The sequence below is a fragment of the Corythoichthys intestinalis genome, chromosome 1 (assembly GCF_030265065.1).
Source record: "Corythoichthys intestinalis isolate RoL2023-P3 chromosome 1, ASM3026506v1, whole genome shotgun sequence".
NCBI classification, from domain to species: domain Eukaryota; kingdom Metazoa; phylum Chordata; class Actinopteri; order Syngnathiformes; family Syngnathidae; genus Corythoichthys; species Corythoichthys intestinalis.
Window position 1 is genome coordinate 40,067,194 of NC_080395.1, and position 17,250 is coordinate 40,084,443.

A 17,250-nucleotide genomic window follows, 5' to 3' on the forward strand; every position below is an offset into this window, starting at 1 on the left:
ACTACAATTGTAAGCTTTATGTCTCATATTTAGTTCTGATGATCAACATCTGGACTAGCATGTCCTGAGGGAGTTAGACGAATGATGGCCTTAATGAGAACCAGAGTTCCTGTTCAACTACAAGCAATGCAACCCCCTACCCCTCCATTTTCCCTCACTTCCCTTCATCTTTATACCTGCATTTTCTTGCCTTAATTTCCTGCACCAGTTGCTGATCCTCCACAATTGGCCTCACTTCACAGTTGTAGCCGTATTTTCTGCTTTGAACTGCTATGAACTCTACACTCCCAAAGCTTCCTACTTCCTCCTCCTCTATCTTTACAAACCCGATGCTCGCCACCACATCTGACGAGCATGTGCTGCAGAGAACTCCCCCTGTGCCCCTTTAGTTTAAGACCAAGAGGTACTTCGGCCAGAGTGGTAGAGAGTGAAGAACAACAGGAAGGACGGGGGAAGATGACAACAGTAAAAGTGGCGTTATTGTGCAAAAGAGGCAGTTTGAGTCGTTTTGAGAAAGAGAAAATAACTCTGAGGAGGTAGAAAAGAGGTAGGAACAGGAAAACGGAGTCCAGCCAATTGGCATCATTTGAGTTATTCAGCTCAGCTCGAAAACTCTGTCCAGACTGAAAAACCACCAAGGGCCTCTCCGTGCTGTGAACACTGTGGACGGTCTGCAAGAGGAGCACACGCATCCACGAGTGTTAGGATTTATCGCTGGGACTGACTGACGACGCTGGACTCTGTTATCCTTCCTGGCAGCACTCAAACTAAATTCTCTCAGTACAATCCAGCATTCAGAGCCAGGGCTACTACAATGGGCCTGCAGAATGGAGTTTGATATTGACTTCCACAAACACTTTGCATGGCTTCGAAAGGTAAGACCCTATCGACATGCATGTCTTACACTTGTATAACTTTTGCTGTCTTTTTGTTTCTCCTTTGTTACAATGATGTCACACACACTCACACCCACCACCACAAACATTTAAAGAAAAATGTATGTGCATGTGAGTGTCAATCATTTCCAGCCACTCACATGCTGTAGATGTTTTAAAGTCAACACAGCCCCATCATGATGCCATTATGGAGCCATCAGTCCTTCAGCTGCATCCATTAGGTTATAATCATGCAAAGATTGTAAGACACAAAGATAACCTTTTAAACAAACAATTGCAGTCACAATGGAAACTGCCCACTAAGAATACACTTCACATAATAAAATTTTTCTATGTTGGCTCATTATATACTGAGCCCTCAGTTAAATGCAAACCATTCTGAGACACCAAAAATGTGCAATTTATAGAAAAAGAAGTGCAAAGATTTAGCACTTAGCAGCATGTGATCACCAAAATATATTTTTTAAAATTGACATTTGTATTTGAATATACAAGAAGAGCTTAAGAGGTCCAATGTATTATTCCTGGATAAACCCTGAAATTCTCGCAAACACATTGTGCCTGGCGTCCTTGTGTTTGCTCCACGTTGAACCTTGAATGTAAACAAACCACTGCAGTTTTGTAAGAGCTGAGAATTTATCTGGCAAGTAACCAACAAGCACAAGGAAGAGTTCAAATTTACTGAACCATTTGGTCATTTGTCCTGCTGGTCATTTGTCCGGCTTCTCATTTTGAAACTAAACTTTAGACTGTAACTGTGTCAGTAAAAAAATGTGTGTGCGTCAGACTTCAAAAGTAAGGAATATAATAATTATAATGTAACTAGCAAATAAAATATTTGCATTTGGGAATGAAAATTGCAGCCACCAAAAGCTTTGCACATAATATCTATTAAAATTATGCGTGTTGTTGTTGGAAAAGAGTTTGCTAAAGACCTTTTTGGGTTCAAAACAAAACTATTGCAAACCACTTGGGATTCTTGGCGCAGGCTAGAGGCTGAACTACATAATGTTTCCACAAGTGTGGTTTTGTGAAAATTTCCCAGTAAATGTAGCTCATTGGACTGCAATCATAGATCCCTTGCCCATTGATAGCTCAAAAATATCCCTAAATATACAGCAAGCCCTGAGGCTTTATCCAAGTCCCCACTAATCAGATGGAATAAAATGTATTGTACAATTTGAATACAGGATTAGGAGCAGTAAACCTCTTAGAGGCGGAGATGTTGAGGAGTGCTTCAAATACATTTTAACTGAGAGTCTCTGCAGCCTTGAAGAATGCCAGATTTGACCTTTTGGAGCTTAAGGAGCTGGTCTGTGTCAGCAATCAGTACTGGCGCAACTAAGTTTAATAGTTGCCCTGTATATTTCCAAGGTAAGCCATCAGTCAACAGACAACAGTGAGTCATACCAGGAGCGTTTATCACGTTTGGAAGGAGACAAAGAATCTCTCATTCTGCAGGTAAGACAAAATCTTCTTTACTTAAAAAGAAAGACAATATTTAGTAAGAGTTAAACTACTCTTGAACGAGTTGACTCAAAACATGTCAAAGGGTAGAGGTAGATCACACTGTTGTGATATAAATGTTGCATAATCCAACAGCAGTAACAAAGCTCTATTATAGGCTTAGTGCTATTACTACACAAGCCTGTTGTGCAAAGATTGTGAGATGGTGTTTCTGGGACTGCTGAATAAGTACATACCTCAGACAGGTTAAAACTAGTACACAAAAATGGACTGTACAAGTGTATGTGTGAGAAAAGTTGCTGAATTCTTTTGTTTACGTAGTTGTCAGATACAATCGTACAACAGTCTGCCGGGAAACTATCCCAAATTGAATGTTACTGCATAAGTTCTAGCTTGCGTCTCTGAAAACAACAGTTTTCTGTATATACACAACACTGGGTCAACATTAAAGAAGACAAACCTTTGCAGGAAGTTGTTTTCAGTTTTACATTAAACTTTTATAAACTATTCCAATAATGCTCTGACTGCTGAACTCTTGCCAGCTTACACTGAGACACAGAGATACTTTGTGTCATTCAATAAAATATAGAGGTTGACATTCCAGCACTAATGAACATTGTATATAGATATAGTAGCTGATATGCAGCAATGTGAAATTTATGAATGGTAATAATGTGAGAGTTTTTGCGGTGAAGCTATAAATATTTACAACAAATACATGAAGAGACAAACGTATCGCACAGTGGAAAAGGTCACATCAGACAATCTGTTCTTTATCTCCTGAGTAAGTGCTCTTGAAGCCCCGTGAAGGTAGGGAAGGTGCAGGTTAAGAGTGAGCCAAGAGAGATGCTCATCTCAGCACATGGTAATGAAGCCTCGCTGGCATGGAAGATGAGTTGTGTAGGCATAAGAAACAACCTAGAATAAAGGTTACACTTTTCATTTTCGATGTCGTAACAAGTGGAGGTACTTGACTGGCATTTTTGGATGTGGTTAAAGTACAGTCAGCTGGCATGCCTACATCTCCTGAGACCTGCCACACAATAGTTTCCCTATTTGGAAGCCTTTTTTACATAAATTTAGCATTTTTAGCGCAGAATCGACAGGACCTTCAACAACACTCTTTTCTTTAGTGTGTCAAATTGTTAAAATGATGTTTAGCTCAAATTCACAGGAGCTTTAAAGTGCGTACGACAGGAGAAAAAAAGTCTTAAATAGCATTATTATGTGAATTATAATCATATTTTGAGACAATTCGACTATATACAACAATTTAGCAAAGTGAAGATGACGAGAATATATTAGTCTTTTAATCTGCCGGTTAGCCACGCCTACCATTATAGGGCTCTAGCGTCCCCAACAGGTGGATGACGTCAGCAGAGTAACGGTTTCATCTGATTTAGTATGCAGCCCACTGAGGGGGAATTATTCGGAACGAGAAAAACGCGACGAAGAGAGCTGCAAAATGTCATTGTTTCAGTCTCTCTACTCCAATATTTTTACAGGATATTCTTTTTATCCAAGTATTTTTCCCAATAGCTAAATAAATGGCATGGTCATGACAAATAACAGTCTTGTGCTAAATGGAATATGAAATAATAAAAATGCATTTATTCGGGACGGCATGGCAAAATTACTCCATAATAGTCAAAACTGTCGATTTCACCTTTACTGTCGCACCTCCCGAACGATATTTTATGCCACCTAAGTCGGGCTTATGCCGTTTCCCTTCCCCGGCTTCGGAAAATGTAAATAGAATAAGAGGCGTGACAGCTAGACGACATACTAACCCGAACCGAGTGATGTTTCAAAGTCTTCGAAGCAGAAAATCACACATAACTAGCCTGAATCATTTCACATGATGACTGCGTTGTCGATTGTCTTCGCCGATCGCCAACCCGCCCGGAGGCTAACAAGTTAGAGCACGTCGTATCTCTGCTGAGGGCAGAGGGCTCGTTTGCGGGGAAGCAGCTGGACAATGCCGGACAAACCGTCCGACGTCAGAAGAGCGTGTAGCTGCCAAATGGTTAACACGAATATGGCAAAATTATGCTTTACTACACGGCAAAGTCGTAAACAGCGAGACTCATAGGCGGGCGGCTGCAGTTGTTATGCAGCTAACATGACAATATGTGTATGAGGAGAGCTTTTTACATGCCCATCCGTGATCAAACGTAAGTAGTCCTTTATTTAAATAAAGTTTGTAGTGTTTACTTTTGTAATTGCTGTATTCGCGGCTATTTTTAACACAAAGTTGCAATTTCTGTTCGGTTGGAAAATTTGACAGAATACCGGGCACATGAAGAGGGCAATAAGCCGAGTATAGTGCTCTCCCGGCGGAGGGATGTGCGACAAGCCGCCGGTCGTAGGCCGAGGGGACAAGGAGCATGTCAGCCACAAAGTGCAAGCCACCTACATATTAAAATGATCCCATTATTTCACATAATACAAAACACGAAGTTTACTCACTTCCTCGTAAGTCCCATGGTCCCACAGTAGTAGTGGCTAGTTTTGGCCAATATGGGAATGGGGTGAATGGGAACCTTTTGAAACCCCAAAAAGGCGAACACGCCTCTCCCTCGTACAGCAACATTTTTCTGCAGCCATTTGGCTGGCGTGATGCGAAAAATAAACAAATTAATCCGCAAAATCAGCTGAATCCTTAGTCCTTCTCATACAACAGTACGGCTGTATAGTGAAGAGGACTCCTTCTCCCGTACACGTCACAGCGCCCTCTTCCTCAATGCAAGACCGAAGCCGGAAGTCTGTCATTTTTGTAGCGTGGGATGAAAAATTTTTAATAAATATATCGATCGCTTCTTCACACATCCAAGTGGTCCATTTCATTCAGGAGCATAAAATACCACATATATTATGAAATAAACATGCTGTTTCGTGTCACAGGCACTTTAAGATGTTCTATTACGTTCTCCCTTTGCAGGATTCAAAACATTTGTTTTTCCATACATGAACAGGTGGGCGTGCTGACAGACCAGGTGGAAGCGCAAGAGGTAAAAATCAGTGACCTACAAAGTTCGGTGGTGGAGCATCGGCTAAAACTAAACGCAACGGAAGAGATGCTGCAGCAGGTGAAATTCTGCATATCTTTCTCTGCTTTGAAATGCTGGTTTAAAGTAATAAAAGAAACATTGATCAGAAATTTTATGATTACGTTTTGTCCGAATGAATTTGCTTCAGAGGATCGCCCATCAGTCATTCAAAACAGATTCCTGCTGCAGATTCAGTCTCTGCTAATATATTTTGCTCCCTGGGAAGACATTCCTTTTAAAAATTCCATCCTTTTGAGCCACACATTACCTTGGAAACCAAAATATTTAGGATGCCCAGACTCATTCCAGCACAGTGTCTCAGAAACATTGCCTGGTTTATGATGGGCTCGACTGGTCTGTCTGGGCAGGTGATTAGAGCTGAAATAGCCACACCCCCTAACCTTTAACCGCAACTTTGTCTGTTCATGCTTTCTCGCTCATATACAAAGGAGTAGAAGGGAAAAAAAGGAAAGGCAAGACTGACTAATGGCGTAAGAAGGAAAGAAAAGCTGAAAAAAGGTCGCAATATGGGCGGGATACTGGTTAGAGGTTGTACTTATTGAACAGAAAAAAACTTCCACTTGCAGTTATTTGCAGTTGACTTGTACTGTCAAACTTACTAAACTCCATTAAGCACACCATGGGGAAGGATATATGACATTTAAAGCTTCATGAGCCTGGGAACTATTCACTGCCATGCGGGAAGCAACCTTTGCTCTGCTGTAGGCAGACATTACAATACAAGGTAATGCAACACATAAATGTGTCTTTTTTGAATGTTGCTCTTGAACTTCACTGTTCAACCTGTGATTGTATTGTACCATGATTATGCAATTGCCCAGTAGAAGTCTCATTGTTAAAGCTGTATGGGTGCAGCATATGAGAGAGAAGCCAGGACCGGTTTGCCTGAGACGTGGTCATTATGAGGCTTTGGACTTGAGCCGCAAATCTTTTCTTAGTGTCAAAGCTCTAATATTTTCCGCATGCCCCAGAAAAGTAAGGCCAGATATTTTCCAAAATCATTGTTTCAAAAATGTTCCTTCACACCATACTGCTTCAGATGCTCATTTCTGATCTTTGAATGATTTAGCACCTGCTGGGAAAGAACAAAATTTTCCCTATCTGCCCGTATGGTCTTGTGAAAGTCTCCAGGTGGAAAATTACCTATAGTCACTCACAGCTTTAGCTTTGATTGGCAGAATTTCAAACTGACAGTCTAAAAAAATGTTTAAGTTGTATTTCAGTTGTTTGTCAGAATGTTGCATGTTTGAGCCCCATTTTTCCCTCCCCTCTGCTCCCCACCAATCCTGCTGTGCACTTAGAGTGAGCTGTGAAATAGGCATTATAAATAGTGGTCATGCGTTGTGTATATTTAGCCCCCTGAAAGCAGTGGGCTTGTCCAAGCAGACTGTTATTACAGACCTTGTAGCTTGCTTTGCAACCTCATACCTAATGTCGCCTTTGTTAAGTATACCACTATGTGCATTTAGTATTTGTATTTGAAGTGTTTTTTGCTGTATGGCAGGAGCTCCTACATAGGACAACACTGGAAAAACAGAAGCTGAGTCTTAAGGGGGAGGTGTCCTACCTGAAGCTGAAGCTCACTGACATGGAGGAGAAACAGAGCAATGGAGGAGAGAGGCAACACAAAGCAGAGGTAGGGCTTTTTCATGACCCATAGACCATATGTAAAGACAGTATCCATTCATGATGAAAGCTCCATTAATGTGAGTTTGACGATTTTCTTAATTTCCAATCTAAAAGAGGTCATTGGGTTTTGGAAACCTTTTGACTGGACATTTTTGCAAGTGAAAGTGAGACAGCCTCACGTACAAAGAACTCTATACTCTATTTTCATTGAGCCGTATTTTCAAGGAAGAGCGAGTTTAGCTTTAATCTCCTGGGGCTTTTCTGTTTGGAGAACCTTTGGAAATTTGAGCAAAAGTCTGCCAAAAATGAAAAGGCAACACACGGAAACCTGTCCCATATTGTGGTCTTGAACTCAGCTGCTGATTTTATGGAAGTCCATAAACACTCTGTGGACAGATGGAGAGGAACAGTCATAAAAACATGTGTTGCCGATTAGTAGAAGGAATAAAAGTATCCAAGAGGTTTAATTTTTGTTCTCATTTCTAAATGAACTCTACATTTGTTCAAGACAGTTGTCAGATTACCATTGACCCGGCCATTTTGGTGGCTGTTATGAAACTGAGAAGAAGTACAGTTAGAGCCAGACAGAATGTTGTAATGTTGCTGTCAAAACATAGCCAGTCAAAGAGCCTTTGTGTCCTCGGGTGAAAAGAGTTCAGGCATAGTAGCCCTGGCTTGATTGACGGAGAAACGCTCAGTCTTCACTGGCTAGAAGATTTTGTTCCTACAGGTTGGCAAAGATTCACCAAGTCATTTGGAAGGAGCTAGAAAGCTCTTGGGCAGTGTGAGGGGGGCTTAATTTGTTCAAATGCATGTGAACAAAAATGTCTTTGACAAGGGAGTAAAGAAAAATTCTCAGAGTTGATCATGATGGCAGACGGCTGCTTTCCTTTTCAGAGCACTTTTATTGTCTGCACGTTACCTTGTGACATCTGTTTGGAATCAAAAAGAAGAAGAAAAACAAAACTTCTTTGAACGCTTAGCAGGGCTCTCGTGCTTTTTAATACACAAACACACACGGCAAGTTGAAATCCCCGCCCCTTCCAACCAGTAAGCTCAGGGTTTAAATTTAGCCATGGAGGGGCTTCAGATCATCTGTCGTATCCTCTACACTGGACCCCATGTGAGACTTCCTTTGTCCACAATCCCAGGATAACTTGGGTGCTGTTTACAACCACTCTGACGGAACACTGGCACCAATTTCCTTTGAAACATGTAGTAATCGTTCATCCCTGTTGCATTTAAAAATGTAAACTATCCATAGTGGTACTTCTAAAGCTGATTCGCTGGTCATTTAAGCAATCTTAATAACATATTTGTAAAAAATAAATACATAATTAATACATATACTGTAAATAAAGAAACATTTTCAAGGTTGAAGTCAAGCTAGCGCTTGGGTTTATTGTCTGATAACTTGTTTACACATTTGTAATGAGTGTTAGAATAATAATCAAAATTAAACAATTATAATAGGTCGATCTGAACAAACCACCAAATTAGCCATTGGATTAGAGAAAAAGTTCATGTATTTAACTAAATGATGAAGCATGATCAGAGACTTCATAATGATATTGACGGGACACGGGGCGCGGGGCTGATTAATAGAGGGCCTGCATTGTTGGCGTGGCTGTAAAAGCTGAGTGAAATCACAGACAAAGAGCTTTTTTCATTGAAAATTCTTGTGAATAAACGCTTATATCCCTGAATTCTTTATAGCTATGGATGCAAAACAGACTCGATTCTTGGTCAAAGGCCAAAAAAAAATGCAGTTAGCACTTATTTTATGTAAATATGTCGAAATACGATGCTAGTCCGTCAGTCAATGTGGCGGCTGCCAGATGTAAACAGAGCTTTTCCGGTGAAAATTCTTGTGAATAAATGCTTAAATCCCTGAATTCTTTATCGATATGGATGTAAAAACAGTCTCGATTCTTGGCTAATAGCAAAAGAAAAAAATGTGCAGTTAGCATTTATTTTACATGAATATGTCGAAGTACGATGCTAGTCTGATAGTCAATGTGGCAGCCGCCTTATGTAAACAGAGCTTTTCCGGCAAAAAGAAAAAGATGTGCAGTTAGCATTTATTTTATGTAAATATGTCAAAGTACAATGCTAGTCCGTCAGTCAATGTTGCGGGCGCCATATGTAAACAGAGCTTTTCCGGTGAAAATTCTTGTGAATAAATGCTTAAATCCCTGAATTCTTTACAGATATGGACGTAAAACAGCCTCGATTCTTGGTTAAAAGCAAAAAAAAACGTGCAGTTAGCTTTTATTTCATGTAAATATGTCGAAGAATGATGCTAGTCTGTTAGACAATGTGGCGACAGCAAAGAGCTTTTTACATTGAAAATTCTTGTGAAAAAAAAGAGAAAAAAAAAATAATTACCTTGAATCCTCGAACAAATCACTCCTGAGACAATCCTTCCTGTTTGTATGCAGTACAGCTTTCGTACTTTTTCAACATAAATCCGGCGTTGGATCGCTGCATGTGTCACTACGACCGACTGCGAATAACTGAAGCGGATTGTAGGGTGGCCCCCTACTTGAAGGCGTGGGGCGGTGAAGGTCGAATCTGACTCGTCAATATCATTATCAAGGCATGATGGCATGATGTTAAAAAGAAGTGGTTTTAAAGAAAAATGCAAGCTAGTAATTCAAATATTGGACCCCTACATTGTGACCTTGTATCTCTTGAAAAAACATGTCACTCAAATCTAAGCATTATCTTAAACACAGATAAATGCATCTCCTTTCCGCTTTTTTTCTCCTCTAAAACATTCTTTCAATTTCTCTCCCTCCCACACTGCATCCGGCAGAGCGTTGTGAATTTCATTAGTGAGCTGCAGGAGCAGATGTGTAGGTTTCAGAAGGAGATCAATAGCAAGATCCAGGAGAAAAAAGCCTCAGAGAACCCAGCTGACGGTGGCTCACCAACGCCATGCCCCACCCACTCCACATCCCCCGAGGATTCGCACGCCGACCCCTCATGTAACTCGGCCGCAGAGGTGAAGCTCAAACTAGAGCTAGAGGCTGCACATGGAGTTGATAAGAGTAGCTCAGATGTGAAGCAGCTGCGACACAATGGAGGAGAGAGCGTATGCACAGTCTGATGCATGGCTTGTGACGTTGTGCACGGCATGCTTTATCTCTTTTTTTGTGTGTTTATACACTTGCGTTTAGACTGAATGAAACATTTCTAGTAGACATCAAACAACAGCAGCAGGGCTCAATATATAGTACACTATCTATTATTGGTTGCAGAATTCATTGTTCTGTGTTCAAGACAGTCATGCGCTTTTAAGATACACATGCATGTACACAGTGTGTCAAACAAAAAGATGGCATTCTTTTTGAAATGTGAATTGATTACTTAAAATATGACATGCCGCATCATCAGTATGACAAATTCATTGTATGTTGCAGGGTTTGGTGCGGGAGCTCAAGATTCTCAAAGACAAAGTACAATACTTGGAAGACGAGAAATTAGAGTATGAGAAAAGACTCAAAGCCAGCAAGGTAAAAAACTGATGTCATAGTAAATCATAACAGTATCAGCACCAGATTCCATTGCTAACTGTCCACTCTACTTGCTTCAATGCTATTGGATGTGCCAGGCAATGTGAGTGACTCTCATTTTATGTGTACCCTGATATCTGTTTTCTCAAAAACTATTTCAAGTACGAAGTTTTTAAAAAATGAAGATGCTATGGCTTGCTGTAATTGGCAAAAAGCTACATAAAATGTACTTTAAGCCTACATTTTCCTTCACTACCACTGTCAATACTCTTTCAGATTTTTTTCCTCCTCATTCATTATCTTTTCCCCAGTTATTTGTCGTATGGCCTGAAGATCCTATAAAGTGTATTCTCAGTAGGTTATAAAGTCAGAAATCACTTTTTGTTTATTGAAGTATTCAAGAAGGAATGCTTTGTCCTACATTACAAGTAGTTGGACAAATTTGTTTTATCAGCATTCTTCCAGCTTAAGATGCACTTTAAATAGTGAAAGCCTTGCTGTGTGAAAATTACATTGGCATTACAGAACTGCATGAGTTCTTAGATCCTAAGCTAGGCTAACGGTAATGTTTTGTCTGGTGTACTCACAGGTGGAAATCAACAGTCTTCAGCAGCTTCTCTTGAATAAGAATACAGAGATTGAAAGCTTGCATACTCAGCTGCTGACAAGATCTCCTCTAGTCACTGCGAGCTCTGAGAGAGGTAAGCAACAAAATCCTACCTTCTAATAATAAATATACTGTGAGTACTTGCTGGTAGGTCACACTGTAAATTAGAGCTAATGAGTAATTTTGGTTTATTATCATTAAGTGCCTTTGACAGCAAAAAGCATGTTTATTTCATATTTCAGTATTTTATGCTCCTGCAAGAAATGGACCGCTTGGATGTGTGTGGAAACGATCGTTTTATTTATTCAATTTTTTTAATCTCGCGCCATGAAAATGTTTGACTTCCGGCTCCAGTCTAGGGTTAAGGACGAATGCGAATGTGATGTCACCCGGGTCAGCATCTCACAATGCAGCATTGCTTTATAAAATGCAGATGGACTGAGGAGTCAGCTGATTTTGAAGATGAATTCGTTTATTTTTCACATCAAGCCAGCCAAATGTGCTGCAGGGTTTTGTTGCTGCACCAGGGAGAGACGTGTGAGCCTTTTTGGGTTTCAAAAAGTTCCCCTTCACCCTGAGATTGGCCAAAACAAGTCCGAAAACAGTGGGACCATTGGACTTATGAGGAAGTGAGTAAACATCATGTTTTGTATTATGTGAAATACTGGAATCATGGCACACATTTTAATACGGAGGTGACTTGCATTTTGTGGCTGACAATGCTCCTTGTCCACCGACAATGCCACTGGGCCAACGACCGGCAGCTTGTCGCACCCCCCCCCACCCCCCCAGTCCTCTTCACGTGCCCGCTGGGAAAGTGCTAAACTCGGCTTATGCCCGTGCGGTTCGCGGTTCTCCATATCGTCCAGACTTCCGGCCCTCTCTGCCGTCTTTGTGTTGTGTGCCCGGCAATAGACCACTATCCCCGGGTTGGGCTTGGGCAGCTACGCACTCCTCTGATGTCGGCCAGTTTGTGCGGCGGTCATTCTCCAGCTGCTTCCCCGGCAAATGAGCTCTCCTGCCCACAGCAGGAAACCAGCAAGCTGTAACTTGTTCGCTGCCAGGGGGGTAGCCTATCCGTGAAGACAATCGACAACCCCACCACTGTGTGACATGTTCCGGGGTAGTTTTGTGTGATTTTTCGCTTCGAAAGGTGAGAATAAGCATAGGAAACCCCGCTCGGTTCTCCTCTTTGTTTGTTTACGTTCACCGAAACAGGGGCAGGGAAATGAGAAAAGCCGGACTAACTCCGGTGGCATAAAATATCGTTCGGGAGGTGCAAGAAGTCGACAGTTTTGACCATTATGGAGTAGTTTTGCCACGTCGTACTGAATAAATGCATTTTTGCACATTCCCTCCAGCACAAGACTGTTATTTGTCTTGGCCATACCATTTATTTAGCAATAGGGGAAAAATACGTAGATAAAAAGAATATCCTGTAAAAATATTGGAGTAGAGAGATTAAAACAATGACATTTTGCTGCTTTTGTTGTCGTGTTTTCCTCTTTCTGAAAACTCCCCCCTCAATAGGCTGAATTGTAAATCAGATGAAATTGTGACCCTGCCGACGTCATCCTCCAGCTGGGGACGCTAGAGCGCTATAATGACAGGCATGGGCTATACGGCAGATTAAAAGACTAATTTCTCCTCATCTTCGCTTTGCCAAATTGTTGGATATTGTTGAATCGTCTCAAAATATGATTCTAATTCACTTAATAATGCTATTATGCTGTCACAGGCACTTTAAATCTGTCATTCATGTTTGGAGCACATCACATAATGTTCAATCACTCAAACTGCCAGCAACATTTCTTGCTCGCCCAAAATTATTTTCTCGTCCAAGAGTTTGAAATGATAACCATGTGTGAAAACTGGCATCAGTGGCTTCAAAGAATGTTTACAATGATGATGATCATGATGATGTAATGGAAGTGTTCAAACATTCCAAATGTCGAACATTCTAGAATTCCAGCTAAGTTTGTGAAAAATTTGGTGAAAATCCTGAATAAACTGGTTGAATCATAATTACTTTAAAAAAAAAAGTGCCTTTCTTTATGTGAAATGATTCAAAATGTACTGTACTGTATTTCTCTTAATCATAGACCAGGAACTGCAAAGACTTAGAAGTGACATTAAATCCTTGGAAGATGCTAATGATGAAAAGGTAAGCCTCTCTTTTCAGTCCATCTCTGTAATTAAACAGATAGTTGTAGTTTTGCGCACATGCTGTATCCGCGGCATCACTATGAAGCATGATAACTTGCACTTTCAATATGTCGTCATCGTTCATAGGCACCACCCTCCATCCAATTATAGCACAGCCTTGTTTTTGTGTTCTCCCTGGTGGGGACTTTAAAGACTTGCAGACGTGCACCCACATGTGGCAGAGCCGGTGAAAAAACTCATACACGCCCCGAGGCCAACCATTTCAGGCAAAGCCACACTTAAGTAGGCCTCGATCTGCCAGGCCTAATTTAGGAGTGAGCTTGGGCACCACTTCAAAAAATTAAAAAAAAGCACTCTGCAGCTGGTCACCACAACTAGGTTTTCAAGTCGAGCCGAAGTCAGTCCCCTCCCCAGATGCTCTTTTCATACAGACCATATGGTGAGAGGGACATTCGTGTGGTTTAGTGGTCAGGAGCAACAGGAAGCAGCATCTGTGTGTTTCTTAAGCTCAGATAAAAATCTTAATGGGTTTTGTTGACCTTGAACACCCTCTCATTCCTATTTCTGGAGGACCGGCGCATTGAAGAACTCACTCTGCTCTTAAACCAGTGCAAGCAATTCAGAGATCAGACACACAACGCAAGGCAAGGTAATCGAACATTTCTCGCCTACATTTTCTCCGTCACACTCTATAATTTTTCTAACAGTACAATCAGAGGAAATCATTGGATGTAAGGAGATGTCTACACATACCATATACTTCTCGCTTCCCTTTGCTACTGTAGCACCACCTGGTGGCCGTTCCCTGTTGAACGGTAGTACAAATTCAAGTAGCAGTGAGGAAGAGGAGCGAAACCCGATGAAGAATGCTGATTCTGCCAGTGCAAAATCCGTGGATCTAAAGTCTGATGTGGGTATAAACTACAGCTTCATGATTATAACTTCATTTTTACGACCAACTGAACTGAAATGTTGATCCATATGATTATGTTTTTCTATAATTCAGGTTTCCACCAATAGTGCGTCCTCTCATCAAACATCAATTTTGTCTCAGAAGGACAGTGATTGCAGGTATTTCAAGCTGCGTTATCCTGATGACATTAAATCTATGGCGGAATGTTTTTTTCCTCTCATAATCCTGCTGATGTCTGCTCAGGCCAGAGACGCAGACATCATCCAGTAGCATGACTGACTTAACAAGTAGTCAGACACCAAAGGTAATTTACTGGTTTATATATTAGCTACTTCCTGAAATGTTAGATTTCATATTTAAAAAGCATGCTGAGGTGAGGAAGCTTGGGAATGCCAATTGTCAGGACCAGCATTTCTGCAAAAAGTGTACCTGTGGCCAGGGCCGGAGTGGGACTCATTTTCGGCCCTGGAATTTCATGCCTCAGACCGGCCCACTCATTTAAAATTATGTCATTATGCATACACGTGTTAAGTTCAGTGTTCTCTAAAGCCGTGTACTGTAATTCTGTGTATTCCAATTCAGTGCAGGTAATGGTTGTTTAACAAGGTGGCTCTATTTTAACAAGTGCAACACAACATATTTTGAACAAATTTAAAAATGGATTTAAAAAAAAAAAAAACTATATTAAATGATACATTTGAAAAATAAATTAGGCCAGTCAAACGATTAAAATTTTTGATCAAGTTAATTACAGCTTAAAAATTAATCGTAATTAATCGCAATTCAAACCATCTATAAAATATGCCATATTTTTCTGTAAATTATTGTTGGAATGGAAAGATAAGACACAAGATGGATATAAACATTCAACATAAGGTACATAAGGACTGTATTTGTTTATTATAACAATAAATCAACAAGATGGCATTAACATTATGAACATTCTGTTAAAGCGATCCATGGATAGAAAGACTTGTAGTTCTTAAAAGATAAATGTTAGTACAAGTTATAGAAATTTTATATTAAAACCCCTCTTAATGTTTTCGTTTTAATAAAATTTGTAAAATTTTCAATCAAAAAATAAACTAGTAGCCCGCCATTGTTGATGTCAATAATTACTTACACAATGCTCATGGGTGCTAAAGCCTATAAAATCAGTCACACCCAAGCGCCAGCAGAGGGCGGCAAAACTCCATTAAACACAATTAACAAGTGGGCATGTCATTGTACTGTCATTTAAATCTGTCTGAGCAGGGCATGTGTATTAATTGCGTCAAATATTTTAACGTGATTCATTTAAAAAATTAATTACCGCCCGTTAACCCGATAATTTTGACAGCCCTAAAATAAATGAATCAATAAGACCTTTTCTGCAACATCAAATATTAACAAAATGAGTGCTTACAGATAAAACAAACATAGCAACATAACAATATGAAAAATAAAGAATACGTATTGCACATTGTTGTAACAACTTCTAATGATACTATTATCCATTTTCCATTTCCACTTTAAAAACGCCACGTAATTGATTATATTAATTCTAATGTTAACTCGCTGAACGACATGGCAATCTTACCTTCCAGCTCTGCACCTGTGGTGTGTTCATTATGGCTAATGCTTGCTGCTACATATCCCTTGTGAGGTGCTACAAGAAGCCAAAGTTTCCACAATTACATATTGTCGTATCACACGGTGCAAGTTGCATTTTATTCGCCATCTGGCCTTACCACTTTCGTTGTAATCCTCTGTAGTTTGAGGCAGCAAGGTCGTTGCATGAAAAAAATTAGCTATTTTTGCGCATTTTGCCGATTCTTTCACGAGTGCTTTTCTTTTTAATTCTTATTTTTCAGCGCCACCCTTGCTCTTTTTATCCATCCGAGCACCGAGTTAGCAGCTAATTTGGCTCAATACAGACTACAATTAGGGGGCGGAGCTGCATGCTGTATTTTTCGTCTGCACACGTGAGGATGAGTCTGGGAAAAAAAATACTGTTTTTTTTTTTTTTTTTTTTTTTTTTTTAAGACGGCCCACAGGGACAGCGGTAACATAATGTAAGTTATACTCAGTGACACTGTCACAAATAAATACCAAACAAAAAATGATAACAGTGTAATTTTTTTTTTTTTTTTTTTTTAAATAAAACCCGGACCGCCCCATCTGGCCGGCCGGCCCTTCTGGAATCGTCCAGAAGCTCCCGATTAGTCACTCCGGGCCTGCCTGTGGCTGTAACTGACCAGGGAGATATTTTGTAACTTGTAACCAAAATGACACACACACACACACACACACACACACATATATACTGTAACAATCTAGTAGGAGACTAAGAAACCAGCCAGAACCTTAGTTGCCTTTGACCTCACAAATCAAACTGTTCTAGGCGGACTGAAATTCCCAAAGACACGCTCAAACATAGTCTTGAAAGTATTCCAAGAGGAGTGGAAGCTTTGTGTTTTGTTTTGCTTCTTTTAGCTCTGTTGCATATTTCATAGGAGTGTGTACAGTGAACCTCTGCTATCGGTAGGAGAGATGGACAGAGCACAATAATTGACTCCCGTCCTAGAAATGTTTAAATTAATAGTTCTGATGGTAAATATGGTGCAAACTATAATCCCAATCAGTATAAATTCACACTCATTTTGCACCATTTTCCTTAAAAATAAATTGATTTTAAATGATTTGGTGAAAAAAAAACATTTTAAGGCCATTTATTATTATTATTTCTTTTAATTATTTGGTAAGGGCTGTTCGGTCCCTGTACGACCGGTGCCAGAGTTTTGTCCGCATTGCCGGCAGTAAGTCGGAGTCATTCCCAGTGAGGTTTGGACGAATTCTGTTCATAACTTTTATGGACAGAAATTCTAGGCACAGCCGAAGCGTTGAGGGGGTCCATTTTGGTGGCCTCAGCATTGCATCTCTGCTTTTTGCAGATGATGTGGTGCTGTTGGCTTCATCAAGCCGTGATCTCCAACTCTCACTG

General features: G+C 40.3%; 1 protein-coding gene across 4 annotated transcripts in view; it reads left to right on the forward strand.

Moving 5' to 3' along the window:
* Nucleotides 1-372: 372 nt before the first annotated feature.
* The window catches only part of ppfibp2a (PPFIA binding protein 2a), a 30,563-nt gene continuing 13,685 nt past the window's right edge, over nt 373-17,250 (forward strand). For 2 of the 4 annotated variants that reach the window (XM_057852639.1, XM_057852647.1), the window contains exons 1-12: nt 373-875; nt 2,271-2,357; nt 5,339-5,452; nt 6,939-7,070; nt 9,882-10,070; nt 10,489-10,581; nt 11,171-11,282; nt 13,291-13,352; nt 13,925-14,003; nt 14,140-14,264; nt 14,361-14,425; nt 14,511-14,571. In XM_057852639.1, coding sequence (XP_057708622.1) covers nt 828-875; nt 2,271-2,357; nt 5,339-5,452; nt 6,939-7,070; nt 9,882-10,070; nt 10,489-10,581; nt 11,171-11,282; nt 13,291-13,352; nt 13,925-14,003; nt 14,140-14,264; nt 14,361-14,425; nt 14,511-14,571 — 1,167 coding nt within the window. In that variant the 5' untranslated portion in view covers nt 373-827. Of the gene's footprint in view, nt 876-2,270; nt 2,358-5,338; nt 5,453-5,990; nt 6,159-6,938; nt 7,071-9,881; nt 10,071-10,488; nt 10,582-11,170; nt 11,283-13,290; nt 13,353-13,924; nt 14,004-14,139; nt 14,265-14,360; nt 14,426-14,510; nt 14,572-17,250 lie in introns of those variants that run through there. The other 2 variants (XM_057852657.1, XM_057852665.1) reach the window with 2 other exon arrangements.